Source organism: Tupaia chinensis, unplaced genomic scaffold, assembly GCF_000334495.1.
Source record: "Tupaia chinensis unplaced genomic scaffold, TupChi_1.0 Scaffold147003_1, whole genome shotgun sequence".
Lineage (NCBI taxonomy): Eukaryota > Metazoa > Chordata > Mammalia > Scandentia > Tupaiidae > Tupaia > Tupaia belangeri.
The window spans coordinates 1,467,172-1,486,096 of record NW_006206856.1 but is presented as its reverse complement, the minus strand read 5'-3'; the positions used below and the strand labels follow the sequence as shown (position 1 = coordinate 1,486,096).

Here is an 18,925-nt window from a genome sequence, read left to right as displayed (position 1 = left end):
GACTGAGTTCTGGAAAAAGGTCAAGCTTGAGGACCTAGCACTGAAACTGAGAAAGGAGAGGCATGAGGAAGGACACTTTGGGAGTGGGTCTTGACCCTAGTTATTTGTTCATGGACAAGTCACTTCCCCTCTAACTTCAGGTTTCTCATTTAAACAAGGAGCTGGAAATCATTACCCTACCAACATATAGCCTGTATAACCCTGAATGCAGGGTTATACAAGGAAGTTAGTTGACCAACAGGGTAGTACTTGCAGAGTTTAACGCTATGCTGGTCCAGGGAAGACTAACATTAAAGTCAGTTCCCAGTAAAGAAACCCAAAGACAGGACAGTGTAAAGACGCTGTACCCGTGGCATAATGCACTACACAGCAATCTAAGAATGTATATCAAATACATAATATATTAATGAGTTTAACAATTTATATAAACAAATGCACAGTAATGAGAAATATCCCCAAGGAGAGTAAAGGAAGCTCACCAATCATAATAAACTGAGAATCTGGAGTAAATGAAGCCTCCAAAGTGACAGCTTTACTGTTGGCATAACCCTAAAATAAAACAGAGCAACTGACTTGTTACAGGGCCATTAATAAAAACGATGCATTAAAAACACAGACACAGCCCGTGTTTCACCTTTTCTTCCATGAAACACTTATCTGTCATACATGACACCTTCAAGATTCCCAAAGTGGCTACTGCCTTTAATCCATCCCCTACTGCCAACTCTAAGTGGCAAGTAAACTTTATGGTTAGACATTATTTTATATGTAACACCAAAGTTGGGTCACTTGGTGAGAAGTGAATGTCTCAGAATCCAAGGGAAATAAGTTCATGTGCAGGGAAAAAATGCAAGTCCACGCCTGGATCAGTGAGTCAAGGATAACCGCTGGTAGCCACCAAACAACTAACATAATTCTCAGCTCAGAAAGGACAGATGCAGCCAGCCTCAACGACTGATGGCTCACCCCAAACGTATGCATCACCACTCCTTTGAATGCATCGATGAGACGGATAAAGCTGCCATTGGTGGAGATGAGGATGAGCTTGCCATCATTGCTGAACTTAAGTCCTGTCCATTCACAAGTCCGATCATACTGCATCTTAAAGGTTGCAAAGGGACCCTGCGAAAGATAAATATGCCACAGGCCCAAGGTACATTAATAAATCTTTATACTGGAGTCAACTTCCATTCTACCTCTTTAGACTCCTTTCTGACTAGGGAAAGCAAAGGATGAAGTACTGCTCTGCCACTCTAATATGCAGCACATGCTTCCTCTACCATAGAAAAGGGTCCTAAGTGTCCACCTCGCCCTTTAAAACATATATAATACCAAGCTCCCTCAAAGATGAAAAAACTCACCTTATCAAAAGAACGAAGGTCATAAAGTTTGACCATTTCCGAGTTGACACCAGCAGCAAAAATTAATCCTTCGGGATCAAAAGAACAAACTGGTTTGCCCTGTAGATGCATGAGGCCCTAAGTGAAAAGAAGTAAGACAAAAAGTAATGAATCCATTATCCTCTTCACTATTTAATTTACTTCTCCTAGTGAAAACTAAAAAACAGAGAGGCTGGCAGGTGGTGTGGTGATGAATGGAGTGCTGGACTCCCACATGGCTGACTGTGGTTCAAGTCCTGAACCTGGCGGCTTACTTTCTCACTTTCCCTCTCTCTCTTTGGTCATATTAAAATATGGTGATAAAAATAATAATTTTCTTAAAAATGGATATAAACAGATACCAGCCTGCCTAGACAAGCCAAAAGTAAAAACAAACTAAAATCAAGTTTGACCAAAAAAAGGGTCTCCATACAATAGACTTCTAATCAACCCTAATTGCACACTATTGTAGAAACAGTTCCAATACAAACAAATCCCTTGAGGTTAAAAGCTATAGCTCAAAGACTCTAAGGAAGCTATTTTTGTTCTTTAAGTTTTGTTACAGAGTGCATGCTCTCACTGGATAGAAACAGAGAGAGAGAAAATGAGAAATCTCCCCCTGCAAGAGTGGATAGCCACACCATGATCTCTTTTCCTCCATTTTTTTCTTAGGATGTTGGACATGCATGCATATACACCCAGTTGAATGGAGTGCTGGACTCCCACATGGCTGACTGTGGTTCAAGTCCTGAACCTGGCGGCTTACTTTCTCACTTTCCCTCTCTCTCTTTGGTCATATTAAAATATGGTGATAAAAATAATAATTTTCTTAAAAATGGATATAAACAGATACCAGCCTGCCTAGACAAGCCAAAAGTAAAAACAAACTAAAATCAAGTTTGACCAAAAAAAGGGTCTCCATACAATAGACTTCTAATCAACCCTAATTGCACACTATTGTAGAAACAGTTCCAATACAAACAAATCCCTTGAGGTTAAAAGCTATAGCTCAAAGACTCTAAGGAAGCTATTTTTGTTCTTTAAGTTTTGTTACAGAGTGCATGCTCTCACTGGATAGAAACAGAGAGAGAGAAAATGAGAAATCTCCCCCTGCAAGAGTGGATAGCCACACCATGATCTCTTTTCCTCCATTTTTTTCTTAGGATGTTGGACATGCATGCATATACACCCAGTGATTCTCAAGCTACTGGGTCCAGGACTTGAACCGTGATTGGCCATATGGGAGTTCAGTGTCTTAACCACTACAGTACCTGGTGGCCCTGGAAAACTGTTTTTAAAGCACTAAATCACACAAGGCTGGATGGTGGCATAGCAGTAAGATGTGGTACTCTGGGAGGCTGATCCACATGGGACAGACCCACATCCATATCTGGAAACCTCTCTGAGTATGCCAGGCATGTGTGTGCCTATGATCTAAGGCTGGCTATGGGTGGACTGCAACATCAGAACCTTATTGGGAATGCACACCCTCCTCTCATGGAAGAGATAAAAACCACCAAAAACTCACTAAGTCAGAAAGTATAATGTAATCTGAACTAGATTCAGGTATTTGTTTACCAGCTATCTAAAAACAACAGGTTTTTATCAAGTTTAAAAAGTCTCTGGGGTCCTGGGCTGGCCTACTGGTTAAGGGAGCCAGATCCCACATAGCCGACTATGTGGTTCAAGTCCTGGACTTGCAGCTTGAAAGACAGGCCAGGCACATGGAATGTGTGCCCCCAAATCCCAACTGGATAGATATACAGAAGAGAGGAGATTGTGGTGTGACCACATCCCATTGGAGAGTGATTTCTCCTTTTCTCTCTCTCGTGAACTCAAGCATCCTATGGCAAATTAAAATAATAATAAAAAAAAGCATATGGTACCCCAGAATGGAACTAGTGTTCTCTCTTCCTTGACAGAAGAGTTGATTATAGTGCCTATTGTAGAAAATACAAAAAAGTTTCATTGGAAGTACCATTACCTGGCAGTTAGGAGATCGGAGATCCCAGAGTCGAATGGTCTTATCAAGAGACCCAGAAATGAAAGTGTCATCCACGGGTGACATGGACAAGGCCACCACCCTGCAATGCATCAAGACAAAACAAGACTTGAAGCAAAATGTGAGTAAAAACTAAATGTGACCTCTAAACCACTTTGCCTCCCCACACACCCCTAATCTCCCAAAAACGCCCTTAAAAAACTCCACACATACACAATCATACCTGGAACAAGCAAAGACTAGTATACAGAAATGAGCAAAGCTATAACCTAAACATGTATGATTCCAATGCAAATCTAAACCTCCACAAGCAAGAAAGAAAAGAGAAGGGGCTGTATAGTGGCACAGCAGGAAAACGTGATGCTCTGTGAGCTGACCCACTTGTGAAAGTGAAAATTCCAGGTTGTCACCCATCTGGAGACCTCCTTGAATATGCTGGGCATGCATGTGCTCATCATCTAGGTTGGCTGGGGAAGGACCACAGTGTCAAAACTTGTCAGGGGTGCATACACATGCTCTCCCTCACTCATGGAAGAAATATATAAGGTAAACTTTAAAACAACAACAAAAAAGTTCATAAAGCTAAATGAAAAAAGTGATATAACAAGTGTTGGTGAGAATATGGAGAAACTGGAATCCTTGAGACCAGCAGGTAGCATAGTGGTTATTAAGGCGCTGGACGCCCACATGGCTGACTATGGTTCGAGTCCTAGATCTGATGGCTTGCTTTCTCACTTTACCTCTCTCACTCTGTCCTTCTCTGGTCAAATTTAAACAAATAAATACATAAAGTCAAATAAAATAATTCTTAAAAAAAAAGAGGGGGGGGGCAGCAAGATCCTTTCGACCCTAAAGAAGCTTAATTGCCTGGTCCACAGACTCCAAAAGAGAGCCAGTGAACACCTTCTGGAAGAAGTACTTGAGGTAGACAGGGTTTTGATGAGAGACAGTTTTTCAGAAGGGGCTGACAGGAAGGCATGAGTTCACCTCAACTGCATGGTAAGAGATAACACTAGGGAAATACGTTAGAGCCACAGGGGGCAGAACCTGATTCCAAAAGGAAGGAGCTGGCAGACATGAACCACTAAGGCTTCCTGAGGGAAGCTGTGAAGCAGTCTGAGCTTTAATGCAAGGTGCTGAACCAGAATGGCAAGGAATAGAGAGATTATTACGATTTGAAAATAATCCATCTGGCAGGGCATGAGCTCAGCAAGAAGCAAAGGAGAGAGTTCAGAGGAAAGCAACACACAAGGTTAAACCCAAGTAGAATCAATAGGGCTTAGCCACTTACTGGATTTCATGAAGACGGGAAAATAAATAGACTGACAACAGATGCTTTAAGTCAGAGGAGTTAGAAGGAACAGAGATGAAGAAACACGAGGCAGACAGAGAGGAGGTAGCCCAAGGAATATGACAGTGATGACAATATCGGTTTTGTAAGGGGGGGGCACAGGACAGACACATGTACAGATGCGGTAAAACCTGTATGTGGAGAATGAGTCTGGAATTCCTAATAGACTGGGCTGTAAACACTAGTTTGGGAAGCCATTCGAGTAAAAGTGAATGAAATCAATGCAGTATATAGTTAATAAAAATACAAAAAAAGAGGGAGAAAAATGTTAAGGTAGAAGTGACCTTTATTTATTTATTTTTTTTTTGAGTTTTTTTTTTTTTTTTTTTCTATAGGGCACGTGCGTTCGCCAGAAAGACAGAGAGAGACAGAGAGACAGAAAGTGAGAAATCACCCCCCGAGGGGATGACCACGCCACAATCCCTTCTCCTCCATTCTCCTCTCGGGATCATGGCCATGCACGCAAATGCGCCCAGCATGAGTTTAAGCCACCAGGTCTGGGACTCGAACTGCAGTCAACTACATGGGAGTCCAGCGACATAGTCATTACGCCAACTGCTGTTCCCCAAAGCACTATATTTTAACTAGAAGCAGCAGATAATGGGAAGAAAAAAGATTTGGAAAAGTCCCATAAATGATCCTGAGATCAGAGCAAAAGTGATTTAAATAATGAACAAGTGTAAGGACATAGAAAGTGTAGAGATTATTCTTCCAAGTTTGATAATGACAAGGAGTGGGTGATAGGGTCAATAAGTAGATTTAAAAAAAAAGAATTATTTGAGACCAGTGGGTAGTGTGGTGGCTAAGGCGCTGGACCCTCCCACATGGCTGACTATGGTTCAAGTCCTGGACATGGTAGCTTCCCCCCCCCCCCCCGTGTGTCTCTCTCTCTCTGGTCAAATTAAAAATAAATGAATGAATAAAAAAAGTTAAATAAAAAAAAATTACTTAAATTTTATTTATCATTATTATTTTTTAATTTGCTACAGGGCACATGTGCTCATCAGAGAAAGACAGAGAAAGAGAAAGAGACAAAGTGAGGAAGCCAGCCACCACTTCCAGGAATTGAACCACAGTCAGCCATGTGGATGCCCAGCACTTTAGCCACCTCGTCGCCTGCTGACCCCAATAATACATATTTAAGATAAGGTAGAGGGACCGACAGGTGATGTAGTGGTTAAGGGCACTGGGTTTCCACATGGTTGACTGCAGTTCAAGTCCTGGACCTGGTGACTTGCTTTCTCTCTCTCCCCCCCGGCCTCTGGTCAAATTAAAATAAATAAATAGAATAAAATAAACTAAAATAGGGATCAGCAGATGGCATAATGGCTACATCACTGGACTCCCAAATATCGAGTCCTAGACCGGTGGCTTAAACTCATGCCAGGTGCGTGTGTGTGCATGCCCAAGATCCCGAGAGGAGAATGGAAAAGAAGAGACTGCGGCATGGCCATCCCCCCAGGGGGTGATTTCTCGCTTTCTGTCTCTCTGTCTCTGTCTTCCTGGCGAGCGCATGCGCCCTATAGCAAAAAGCTCTCCAAAAATAAATAAAGTTCAATAAAATAACTCTTAAAAAAAAAAAAAGATAGAGTAGAACAAGTAGATCTGTAGGCAGCGAGGAAAAAAAAAAATCTAAGAAAATGGAAACAAGCCCAATGAACTAGACTGGTTTTATTAACAAAGAAAGCTACTTCTTTCTCAAGGAAAGGGTTTCAAGGAAGAGAGGACTTTAGTGGGAAGGACAGAAGCTGAAAAGAACTCATTTTGGATAACCTTGAGTTCCTCAAAAGAGGAACAGAGTCATCTACTAAAGAAGTCAAGAGACTGAATAATTGGGAAGATTGGAAAGAAAGTTAAACAACCGTATCAACTCTTTAATTATAAATGGTATACTTGTGAACATTCATTTGATTACCAATAAGCAAAAACTACTTGTCATAAGCCATTCTTTACCTGGAACTACACAGTAACTAACAGATGCCACTTCCTGTCTTCAATAACGCAGAACTGCCTTGCCCAATCAGAAGTTCAACTAACAACACAGAGCTCTAGACCTATCTCCTACCAAGGTCCCATACTACATAAAAGCACCTGGGTTACTGTATATTTGCAACCGCAAGCAGGAGGAAACACCCCAAGTGATTACAATAAGGAGACAAGCTTCTTGACTTCAAAAGCAACACAATATCATTCTGTTTCATTTTGTATTCTCATTAAGCTCTTCTAATTACACTTTTATTTAGGGACCTGCTAAAATCGGGCCACCTAAAATAGGAGGTCACATAAACATAAATGATCCTTTTTTTTTTTTGAGAGGTTTTTGCTATAGGGTGCGTGCGCTCGCCAGACAGACAGACAGAGAAATAGAAAGCGAGAAATCATCCCCCAGGGAGGATGGCCACGCGGCAACCCCTTCTCCTCCGTTCTCCTCTCGGGATCTTGGGCACGCACGCACACGCGCCTGGAGTGAGTTTTAAGACACCGGGTCTGGGATGCGAACTGCAGTCGACTACATGGGAGTCCAGCGACACAGCCATTACGCTAACTGCTGGTCCCATAAATGATCCTTTCAATAAAGAATTTCTGAGACTTGGGGATACTAAATGCCACGTGTAATTTCTTCTACACAGATAGAGGGTGATTTTTTTCTTTCCCATTCTCAGTGTCTCATGAAAGAGGGAAAAAGTACAGAACTGGAAAGCACTAGGCCCTTAAAAAAAAAAAAAAAAAAAAAAAAAAAAAAAAAAAAACCTAGAAAAAGTTATTGACAAACAGGTAATAGGAAATGGTGCCAAAAATCCAGAAAGAAAACTGAGTATTTTTAACTAAATTTTTTCCTAATTTGTTTTAAATGACATTTCAGTTTATCTCTGAAGCCCTACCCTACCTCCATAACCCATTAATCGATAGTTGACAGCTTACCAAGAGAAGACTAAAAGGAATGGCAAACAGCTAGCTTTAGTTCACTAATAAAAATCTCTGCACAACCTAGGTAATAAAAGAACTAACTTCAGTGAGAAAAGAACCTTACTTCTGTAACACACCAAGGTCCTACCTTTTGCTGTGTCCAGGAAAGTATCTGATGTATTTGTTGTCATGCAAGGACAAGTAACGAATAGTATCTGTAAAAAGACAAATAAAGTATGATGATACTGTACTATTTGAAAGGAATTTACTTTGCATCTTGAAAAGACAAAATCGGGGTGGCAGTGGCATGGTGGTTAAGAGCACTGGACTCCCAAATGGTTGACCATAGTTCGAGTTCCAGACCTGGTGGCTTGCTTTCTCACTTTCCCTCGCTGGTCAAGTTAAAAATAAAATAACAATAAATAAAATTAAATATTTTTTCTAAATTTTATTTATTCATTATTTTAATTTGACCAGAGAGAGTCACACATGAGGGGTGTGTGTGGGGGGAGTGAGAAAGCAAGCCTTCAGGCCCAGGCCAGAGTGTCCAACACCTTAACCAACATGTCACCTGCTGTTCCTCTAAATAAATATTCCTAAAAAAAGAAAAAAAAAAAAAAAGAAAAGAAAAAAAGAAACTGTTTCCCATAACTCAAGTGAGGTGAGGGAAAAAACAATAATTTTTCTCCATAGATGAAGAGTGGACACACAAATTTTACATGACTCATAAACAGTTTTTTCTTTTTAAATTTGCTACAGGACATGTGCACTTATTGGAGAGAGGGAGACATAGAGAACAAGAAAATGAGAAAGTACCCCTGAGGGGGAGATGGCCATATCACAATCCCTTCTCCGTTCTCTCAGGATTCTGAGCATGGATCACACATGTCTGGGACTTGACCATGCAATCAGTCACATAAATCCCAGTCACCTTAACCATCATACCACCAGCTGGCCAAAAGCAGGTTGTTTGTTTTTTTTAAGAGAGATTATTGCTGGGGCCAGCAGGTGGCATAGTGGTTAAGGTGCTGGACTACCACACGGCTGATGGTCATTTAAGTCCTAGACCTGGTGGCTTGCTTTCTCACTTTCCATCTCTCACCAAATTAAAATAAACTAATAATAATAAATAAAATTAAAGAATTCTTTAAACAATTTTATTATTTATTTTTTTTAAAAGTGTGTATTTATTCATTTATTTTAATTTGACCAGAGAGAGACACACAGAGAGAGGGAAAGTGAGAAAGCAAGCCCCCAGGTCCAGGACTCGAACCATGGTTAGTCATGTGTAAGTATCCAGTGCCTTAACCACCACGCCACCTGCTGGTCCCCTATTTATTTATTTATTTATTTGACCAGAGAGGGACAGAGGTAGAGAGAGAGAGAGAGAGAAACTGAGAAAGCAAGCAGCCAGATCCTGGACCACAGTTGGTCATGCAGGAGTCCAGCTTCCTTAACTACCATGCCACCTGCCGGCCCCTAATTCTTTTTTTTCTCCAATAGGAAGAGATTATTGCTTTAGGGCATGTGCTCTCACCAGAGAGACAGAAAGCAAGAAATCACCCCCCAGCGAAGATGATCAAAGAGCAATCCCTTCTCCCCCATTTTCCTCTCGGGATTTTGGGCACGCACACACACACACGCACACACACACACACACACATGCACCTAGCATGAGTTTCAAGCCATCAGGTCCAGAATTCGAACTTCAGTCAGCCATGCGGAAGTCCAGAGAGTTAACTATTACACCATCTGCTAGTCCCCAAAGCAGTGTTTAAGTTGACAGCACATAAGCAATGATTAGTCATTATCTTATTACCAATCTTTAGCTTTCTCATAGTCACACTACAACTTAACCTGCAATCGCCCCCAAATCCGTAGTTTCAGATATTGGTCCAGTGCCCAGATAATGGCAAACATTAAAGAAAAACATTTGTCTGCTGAGAAAAACGGGCTGAAAGAGGTACACAGCCATGCTAAGCTAAAGATCAGGCTGGACCATGGTAGCAAATTTTTGTGTCCAAAGTTCTTCAACAGCGTGTTGACCAGCCCTGGTTTATCCAAATGTTCAACTAGATATACGATTTACATTTAAATTAAGCAAATAGAAAAGTAATGCAGACACTTGGATTTAAAAGATCTTAATATTTAGTAACCAAACTCATGAAATATACCAACAAGTCATAGCAGTGAAATTTTGACAGTATCAAAGAAAAATATAATCAGAGAGTTTGTCCCTAGAAAAAATAAGACAAAAACTATTGAAATCCAAATCATTCCATCCAAAAATGTAAACGAACAAAAAAAACAAGGGAACAAAGTGCCAGAAGGGAACTGGGGCCTGGCCTCGGTGGCTCAACACTTCAGTGGTGGAAGGCTTATGGAAGACTGGGGTTTGGTTTGCAGGCAAACCTGTACAAACCAGGGGCACATACGCATTTGATCCTGGCTGGCTAGGAGGACTGGGGAGAGTAACATAGGATGAGTCACTGTTGAGGGTGCTTTTGTCTTTCCCACTCTCAATGCCTCATGAAAGAGGGAAAAAGAACAGAACAGAACTGGAAAGTACTAGGCCCTTTCTGAAGGCAAACAACATAGGAATAAAGAGGTTGAAAGCACCAAGTCATCACAGTGGTTCACAGAGTGTTTTACTTTTCTTTATTTTTTGCTATAGGGTACATGCACCATTGACAGAGAGAGAAAGAGAGAGAGAGAGAAATCCTCCCTCAGGGGTATGGCCATGCTGCCTGCCACCCCTTCTCCATTCTCCTCTCAGGATTTTGGGTGTGTGCACAAATGTGTCTGGAGTCATTTTCAAGGCACTAGGTCTGGGACTCAAACTGTGGAGTTGGCCATGTGGGATCCAGCACCTCAATCTCTACGCCACCTGCTCTCCCCACACAGTGCTTTCTAAAAGACCTATAAAAAAAAAAAAAAAAAAAAAAAAAAAAGAAGTATTTTAGTTAACTTTATTTACTTGCTTATTTTAATTTGACCAGAGAGGGACAGAGAAAGAAAGAGAGGAAAAGTGAAAAAGCAAGCCACTGGGATCAGGACTTGAACCACTGTGAGCCATGTGGGAGTCCAACACTGTTAACTACCACGCCACCTGCTGGCCCCACCAGAGAGCATTCTAACAGAGAGAAAGGACATTCTTTGTATGTTCCATAACTGAACTTTATAGTTTTCCTTGAAAACATCTTCACACTTCTCAAATGACAACTACAAAGTATCCCTGATTGGCCTAGTGTTAGGAACTACTCACCTGCCCTAAGAAGAAAAAGACTTCTTTCCCATTACCTGGTTTCCTAGAGATGAGCAGGGCGCCGCCATCTTCTCTGCCCCACTAAGCAGCTGGCGCACTGTTCCTGGCAAGGCAGTGGCCTGTACAGTTATCTCCTGTACCGGGTGGTATCATAGACCCTCAAACTGTACAAACTACTACCTCAGCCTGGAATCAGGCAAAAGGAAATGGAGCGCTGGAGGAATTCTTCAGGATGCACTCGAGACAGAAAGACAACATCCTCACAACAGAGACCTGGCAGCAAAGCTGCAAGTCCCACACATTTGCCTCATTTTGTTCCACATTTAGAGAATCCTCATTTAATCACTCAGAAAAACAACCCGACAGAAGAAATATACCAGTCATTCAGATGATCGCGTTTCCTCGGGATCCTAATGTTTTATATTCTTGTCCAAAAGCATCAATTGTACTGCTTACTTAGAAAGCCACGTCTGAAGTAGAGGCATGAAAAGTAGAAATAATATACTTACTAAAAATCAATATAGGCAGAAGTCTCATTTTTAAAAAGAGAGAGACTTTTACCTATCACTCTGAGATAGGCAGCGCTTAAACAGCAGTCTTAGCAATCTGTTTAAAAACAGTAGAAAAATCTTACTGCAAAATATGAAATAATCAGTAAACCACTGAGATACCTTAAAAAAAAAAATCCCAATTTGAAAATAACTGTTATAGCACAATTAACCAGGACAATCTGTCAACTCAGAAGGACTTATCCCATGGGAAATGCAAGCAAAAAAGCCCCATAATTTATTACAGAAAGAAATTTCTAAGTTTAATTTCTAAAAATAACCTTCTACTCTTCGGTGATATTATCTTTACTTAAAAGTAAAAAGGGATAAGATTCAGATTAAAAAAAAAAAAAAAACCACCCTGGAATCAAAGATGACTCCAGTTAGTATACTATCTTTCATGATATAGACCACAGAACATTGGGCATACACCAAAACCTCTTCTAACTTCCCTTAGATTATTATAGTACTAACATCCATGAAATTATTCTCAAATCTATATATTTAGGAGCTGGATGATGGCCTAGCAATAAAATGAGATTCTGTGCAAGGCAAATCCACATAGAAGGTTGCCTATTGGCATCCAGGGACCTCCCTGACAATGCGGGACACATCTATGCCTATGATCTAGGTCTGGTGGAAGCTGGGTGGATCATGGCATGGGACCCTGGTAGAGGTGCTATCTTATTCACTCATGGAACAAATTAATAAATCTAAGAAAGATCTATGCCTTAATGGGAAGATCCTATTATTTACCATTTGCAGTGTATCAAGTATTTCTTTCCTTTTCTTTTCAAACTATTTTTTCAAGTTTTAAGAAGTACAAACCATAAATACACTTAGTTGCTTCCCTTTTCAACTCTACAATCTGAACTGGAGCCTTTTCACACTTCTGAAGTTTTGAGTCCTTCAAAAGTGCTAGTGGCTTGCTTCCAGCATTCCTTCAATCATAACAATATAATTAGCAGTGCTAAACATTATAGGAAAATATTTAAAGTAACTAAAATCAAAGCAAAAGTAGTCACAAAAATTTGTGAGTTATTTTAACAAATGAAACCATGACTGTAACTTACCATCTATTTTGTTTGAGCTGTAAACAACTGTGTTTGCTGCATGCGTATATCTGATGAGGTCCACGCCATATTTCTTACTGTACAAGGTTCTCTTTGGTCTGATGAGGAAATGAACAGAGAAAACCATCAAAATTCTCCACCTGGATTTAAAATCCTAAAATCTGAATTTCCACATAGAATGATATGGTGAAGATGAAGATTCTTGGGACCAGCAGTTAGTGTAATGGCTACGTTGCTGGTCTCCCATGTAGTCGACCGTGGTTCGTGTCCCGGACCCAGTGGCTTAAAACTCACACCAGGTGCATGTGCGTGCATGCCCAAGATCCTGAGAGAATGGAGGAGAAGGGATTGCAATGTGGTCATCCCCCCAGGTGGTGATTTCTAGCTTTCTGTCTCTCTCGTCTGTCTCTGTCAGTCTGGCGAGTGCACACGACCTACAGCAAAAAAAAAAAAAAAAAAAAAAAAAGATGAAGATTCTTGACAAGTTCTAACACATTGGAAAGAAATTTCTTCTGGGATCAGTAGATGGCGTAATGTTTACATTGCTGGACTCCCACAGAGTCAACCAAAGTTTGAGTCTTGGACTCGGAGGCTTAAAAATACTGATGCAGGGCATGTACGTGAATGCCCAAGATCCCAAGAGGAGAATGGAGAAGGGATCGCAGCATGGTCATCCTCCCTGGAGGGTGATTTCTTGCTTTTGGTCTATGTCTCTCCCGCAAATGCATGCACCCTTTAACAAAAATTTCTTCAAAAAAGAAAAAAGAAATTTCTTCCAAAAGGGAGGAAACAAACATCAACCAATCAATCAAAGAAGCCATCTAAAGAAGTTGTTCACCTCTGAACACCTGATGCCATGGACAGGTATGAAGTAGAAATGAATCTGGGGGCCAGTAGATGGTGCAGCAGTTAAGGTGCTGAACTCCCACATGGTCAAACGCAGTTTGAGTCTTAGACTGGCAGCCTGAAACTCACACCAGGCACATGTGCATGTGTGCCCAAAATCCCGAGAAGAGAATGGAGGAAAAGAGACTGTGGCATGGCCATCCCCTCCAGGGGATGATTTTTCCCTGTCTTGCCTTTCTCTGTCTTTCCAGCAAGTGCACATGCCCTTTAGCAAAACTCACTCTTTTAAAAAAAAAAGAAGTGAATTTGGGGATTTAATTCAGTCTTTACAACAATGTTCAAAGGTAAGATTTGAGAAAAGGAAATGTACATCTACCTATTTGGAAAGAAAGACACACAAAACAAATTGTATCTTACAACAGAAAAGGGATATGAGAATATATCAAACCCAAGAGGCTAGCTAGAACTTTTCTCCTCAAGCTATTCCCTAAGATGTTCTTATGAGGCCAGAAAGTAGCATGGGGGTTAAGGTGCTGGACTCCCACATAACTGACTGTGGTTCAAGTTCTAGACCTAGCAACTTGCTTTCTCACTTTCCCTCTTCTCTCCCTCTCTCTCTTTCTGGGGGATATGTATGACCTAAAGCAAATTAAAAATAATAATAAATAAAACAATTCTTTGGAAAAAAATGTTCTTTTGTCAAAAAGGCAGTGACTTAACAAAATTGAAACCAGATGCAAAACTACTTGTCGGGCTGGAAGTTATTGTGCTGCGGTGGTGGTATGAGGGCGGCTGTGGTGGCAGCAGAGGAGGCTGAGGCAGTGGCCAAGGCGGCAATAGAAGAGACAGAACAGGGCAGAGTTTTTGAAAGGCTTGCCGGTCTACAACAAAAGCAATTTTAGTTGATTTCATGCTGACTCCACGTGCAAAGCCTTGAACCAAGGTCTCCTAGTCTACCTGCCCATGCCATGCGGGAGTACCCGCCTGAACAGATATTGTGACGAAAAAGACAAACATCCTCTTGTGCTACCTACATCCACAATGGGACAAAAGAACGCTGCCAAGAAGAGAGACTAGGACCAGGAGGGACTGGAAGGGGAAAGCTCAGCTCCCCCTCGCAAGGAGGCAGGGATCGACAGCCCAGACACACAAGAGGACACTTAAGACTCAGGCACCGACACGGGGGTCTCCCAATCTGGTCTGCTCCTCCTTCGTGTACCTACCCAACCACCTGCACCCTGCCAACCCACCCATACCCTGTTGTCTACACCACCTCCAACCTCATAGGAGGAGATGTATTTATTTTCCTTGAGTTTTTATTTATGCTGTTAACATGTATCAAGTGTTGGTTAAAGGGGACTTCAGACCTATTTAAAACAAAATAAAAAACAAACACTTGTTGTCTCTACCATATGCCCTGTCTTACAGAAGATACCCACTTTCCCTATTTTACAGGGCCAAGACACATCCTGGGCCTTTCAGAGGGCAGCAAGCCTAACTTTCCCTAGCAACACTAGCCAGTTTTACTTCAATGTAAAAATCACACATTTCTTCACTAGAGGTTAACAATCCATTTCTTAAAGTTTCTTAAATGCCTTCTTTTATAGAACCTGGAAAACTTAGCGACAACTGATCTCAGCAAAGTCTTTAACTAAAAGCTTTATCATATACTGTTTTAATGAGACAAGATAAATTTTTACCAAAATATTTATGTAAAATTAGATTCAAATGCTAGAAAAACTACAATAAGCACCAACTCAGAAATCAAGAAAGCCTTCAACCTACCAGTCTACATTTAAGTCTTAGGAGGATTTCATAAACCTTGTACCAATGGAACACTTGTACCAATGTTTATCAAGAGTTACAAATTATGAAAAAAGTTCACCTTCTCACAATCAGATGATTCAGGCAGTCTTAAGTTAATTATTTGCATTTCCAAATTTTTTAAAAAAGAATTATTTTATTTAACTTTACTTATTTAATTTTTGACCAGAGAGGGACCACAAGAACAAGAGTGAGAGTGAGAAAACAAGCCGTCAGGTTCGGGACTTGAACTGCAGTCGGCCATGTGGGAGTCCAGCGCCCCTTTCTACCATGCCACCTGCCAGCCCTATGCATTTTCAATTTTTGTGAATGTTGGTGGGGTCAAAGGCTTCCCCTACATAAAACTATTTGCAAAACAAGGTTTCTCACTATACAAATACCCTGGGCATTCTGCATTCTTCCATTTACTGACCAGCTTGCCCGCTAAAATGATCAGCAAAGGCTACCCTGTCAGTTCACTGTCCAAGGTTCTGCTGTGGGGTTTCTCTGTGGTAAACAGTGAGTGAATAAGTGAGCCTAAGTGTGTGTGCATTTACTCTCTCAATAGAGTCGACACTGCATCTACTTGCTGAAGAAGTTTTCCCCAGGTTTCAGCCCATTCACAATAGTAAAGAAAAACCTGCAGGGTCAATATTGAAGGTTATGGTGGGACCACCAGATGGCATAATGGTTACGGTGCTGGATTCCCACGTTTTCAACGATTGTTTGAGTCTCAGACCTTGCAGTTCAAAACTCACATTGGGAGCATGTGTGCCCAAGATCCCGAAAGGAGAATGAAGAAGGGACTGCAGTGGGGCCACCTCTGTCTCTCTGGTGAACACACAGGCTCTATAGCAAAAAGCTCTCTAGAAAAAAACAAACGAACAAACAAAAAAGGAAAAATTTGGGTTCCTCTTAGATATAGTCTATCTGTTTCAAATTTACAAAAGACACGAATCTGGGATTAATTAGTTAAATACTAATCTAATAACAGAAATCTATTACCTCATTTCATTTTCTAGTTTGAAAGCAAGATCCTAAGCCATTTTAGGGGTCTTTACAAAGACTATGCACAGTATTTTTCCAAATAATTTGGTAAGCTTCTTTCTGCAAACTATGGTTTTGGTAATCAAGTATGAATAAAAAAATAAAGCCTTCTCTTCGACTAATTTGCATCATTTATCACAAATAATATCCTTTATTTTCTTGCACGTGGAAATGGATAAACTCCATTATAAGCTAAGTTGAAATGAAGAGTAACCTGGACAATATTAAGCATAAAAATTCTTGTTTTAGCCAGATTTTTAAATTTGCTGGAAGGTGTGGGCACTTGCCAAAGAAATGGGGGAGGGGAGGGGCGGAAACAGACAGCATTCCTCAATGGGGCATGGCCACACCTCAATCCCTTTTCCTTTTGTTTCTCTATCCTGTCAGAATTTGGTGCATGCATGCCTAGCATGTTCTTGAAGCTGCTAGACCAGAATTCAAACCACAGTAAATCATGTGGGTTCAGGCTCCCTTAACTATTAGGCCAGAGCTGGTCCATTTTAGCCGTTTTTAAACTCCCAAATTCTCAGAATAGTACCACCTAAAAAGATAACATTTCCCAAGGAAACATTACTTTCCTTCCAATGCTGGTTTGACCTACACTAAATGGCAAAAATTTTCTTCACATTACCACTTAGAATCAGGGAGACTAAAGAGGTCATCTAATGATCCATCCAATGACACATACCTGGTCAAAAGGTCCAAGCAGAACCCATGTCTCCTAACTATCAGACAACTTTTTGGCAACAGATCACAACCAAACAAGGTCATAATTCATTGCTCTGAGAAAATTCAGAAAGAGCATGCCTTACAGTATTGTATCAATGTTATATTTCCTAATTCGGATAATGGTACCCTGGTTATGTAAGAGAATGTCTTTGTGCTTATGAAATCCATGTTAAACAGGTTAGGGATAAAGGGGCTTGGTATCTCCAATTTACTCTCTACCCATTGCAAATGAGGTAAAATGTATCCAGTTGTTGGGCCATAGGGGAGTTCTTTGAGACAGTTATAACTATACATCTCCATCTTCAAGTTCTGGGGAGATATTCTAATCTGTGCATAAGAACGAAACATTTCGTGCTCGCAGGTGGCATGGTGATTAGGGCGCTGGACTCTCACAAGTCCTGGACTTGGCGGCTTACTTTCTCACCTTCCCTCTCTGTTTCTGTGTCTCTCTGGTCAAGTTGATAATAATAATCATCAGAAAAATCAATAAAATTAAATAAAATAATTCTTAAAAAAAAAGAACTAAACATTTCATACAAACCATCTTTAAATTACTTCTACCTCCAGGACCCCACAGTCCCAACTCCCATCCCAGTTTTAAAGGTTATTTCCTCTTCCAAACTGATTCAAGTAGCCAGACCTGCCAGAAAACCATGGAGTAAATGAATAACGCTGACTCAATAATTAACTATCTGTCCAGCTAATGCTTCCCTCTCTCAGGACCACCACTACACATACTGCAAGCAGATCGAGAGCCAGTTACATAATACTTTTTCATAGTCCCAGTGGGGAAAAAAAATTGGGAATACCATAAGAGCTCAACCCAAAATAGCACTACTTTAGATCATCAAATTCATAAAAGAGAGACAAATCCCAAGTGATAGATGTTAGAAGGGGGGTAGGCAAAAGAAACAACCAGAGATAGGAGAGAAAAATCCCAAATTTCAAAAAATGAGATCCAGACCTAGGTAACATAACAAGGTCTAACAAAACTAGTAGCTAGCTATTGAGTTAAACCAAACATCAGTAAGCCTGCTTGGGGAAGGTGGCAGAGGGAAAATCAAATTTAGTCAAACCAGTGTTTGCTCCAATGGAGCTCCTAACTTAGCAAGCTTTTGGAACAAGACCACAGAGGTGAGATGTGGCTGACAAGGCTTCCAAGAAAAAAGGCAAAATGCAAAATACGAGACTTTTGAGATATAGATGGGACTTGGGCAACAGGGAAGTTCCATGCTCACACTCAGAATCTTGATAATCCCAAATGGCCTTAAAGTATAATTTAAAAATCTTTAAAAAAAAAAAAAAAACACCCTATCTAAGAGGAAGCACAAAATTGTTCTGGGATGCTTTCTTTGTTTTAACGGGAACTCACATTCAGGTTGGGACGGCATGGCCAAGTACGTTCGTGGTTGGCAAAAAAGGAAAAGTTTCGGATGTCGTTAAAAAAAAAAAGAAAGTTCACTATCAACGTGGGCACCGGGTCCGAGGGAGTAGGAGAAAGGCTTGGAAGAGGAAGAAAGGCCAGGGGTGCTCAAAGAGGCACAGCCAATCAATCCTGACAGCTAAGAAGGGCGGCCCACGCGGCCCGGCGACAGCGAGGCCGCGGGAAGCCGAGGGCCAGGGGATGGGCGGAGTGCCAGGGCTGAATCAGGTCACCGCCGAGAGGGCAGAGGGAGAGTTGACGCCGTTGAATGAGGCAGGAGCTCGGCCCCCGCGGCTCTGCATCGTGCCGACAGGCACCCGTGACAGTCGGAGCGGCGGACACGGCGACCGCGGGGCCCGGGTGGGCCGACGGGGCACTTAAAGGTCAAGGTCAAGGTGGGGTTGGCGAGCAAAGCAGAAGCACTGTGAGGACCGCGGACGTACGACACGGTAACGCTATGAGGATGACGGCCACCATGACTCTACAAGGAAAGGCCTCCCGGCCGCTGCGGGGTGGAGTGAGTGGCCATCGGGGCCGGGGCTGCAGGGCGGG

At 41.4% G+C, this 18,925-nt stretch overlaps 1 protein-coding gene, 1 non-coding gene and 1 pseudogene across 2 annotated transcripts in view; 1 reads left to right on the top strand and 2 right to left on the bottom strand.

The window, feature by feature from the left end:
- The window catches only part of WDR82 (WD repeat domain 82), a 23,241-nt gene that overhangs the window by 4,025 nt on the left and 291 nt on the right, over positions 1-18,925 (bottom strand). The window contains exons 2-7 of the mRNA XM_006169327.3: positions 12,526-12,623; positions 7,788-7,854; positions 3,364-3,463; positions 1,362-1,478; positions 967-1,122; positions 480-549 (exon numbers count right to left, since the gene is read on the bottom strand). Coding sequence (XP_006169389.1) covers positions 480-549; positions 967-1,122; positions 1,362-1,478; positions 3,364-3,463; positions 7,788-7,854; positions 12,526-12,623 — 608 coding nt within the window. The remainder of the gene's footprint in view (positions 1-479; positions 550-966; positions 1,123-1,361; positions 1,479-3,363; positions 3,464-7,787; positions 7,855-12,525; positions 12,624-18,925) is intronic.
- Positions 11,010-11,088, bottom strand: MIRLET7G (microRNA let-7g). Its single transcript, NR_129408.1, has one exon. It is a non-coding gene; the product is annotated as a microRNA let-7g (primary transcript).
- Positions 13,382-15,274, top strand: LOC102486882 (DET1- and DDB1-associated protein 1-like; annotated as a pseudogene).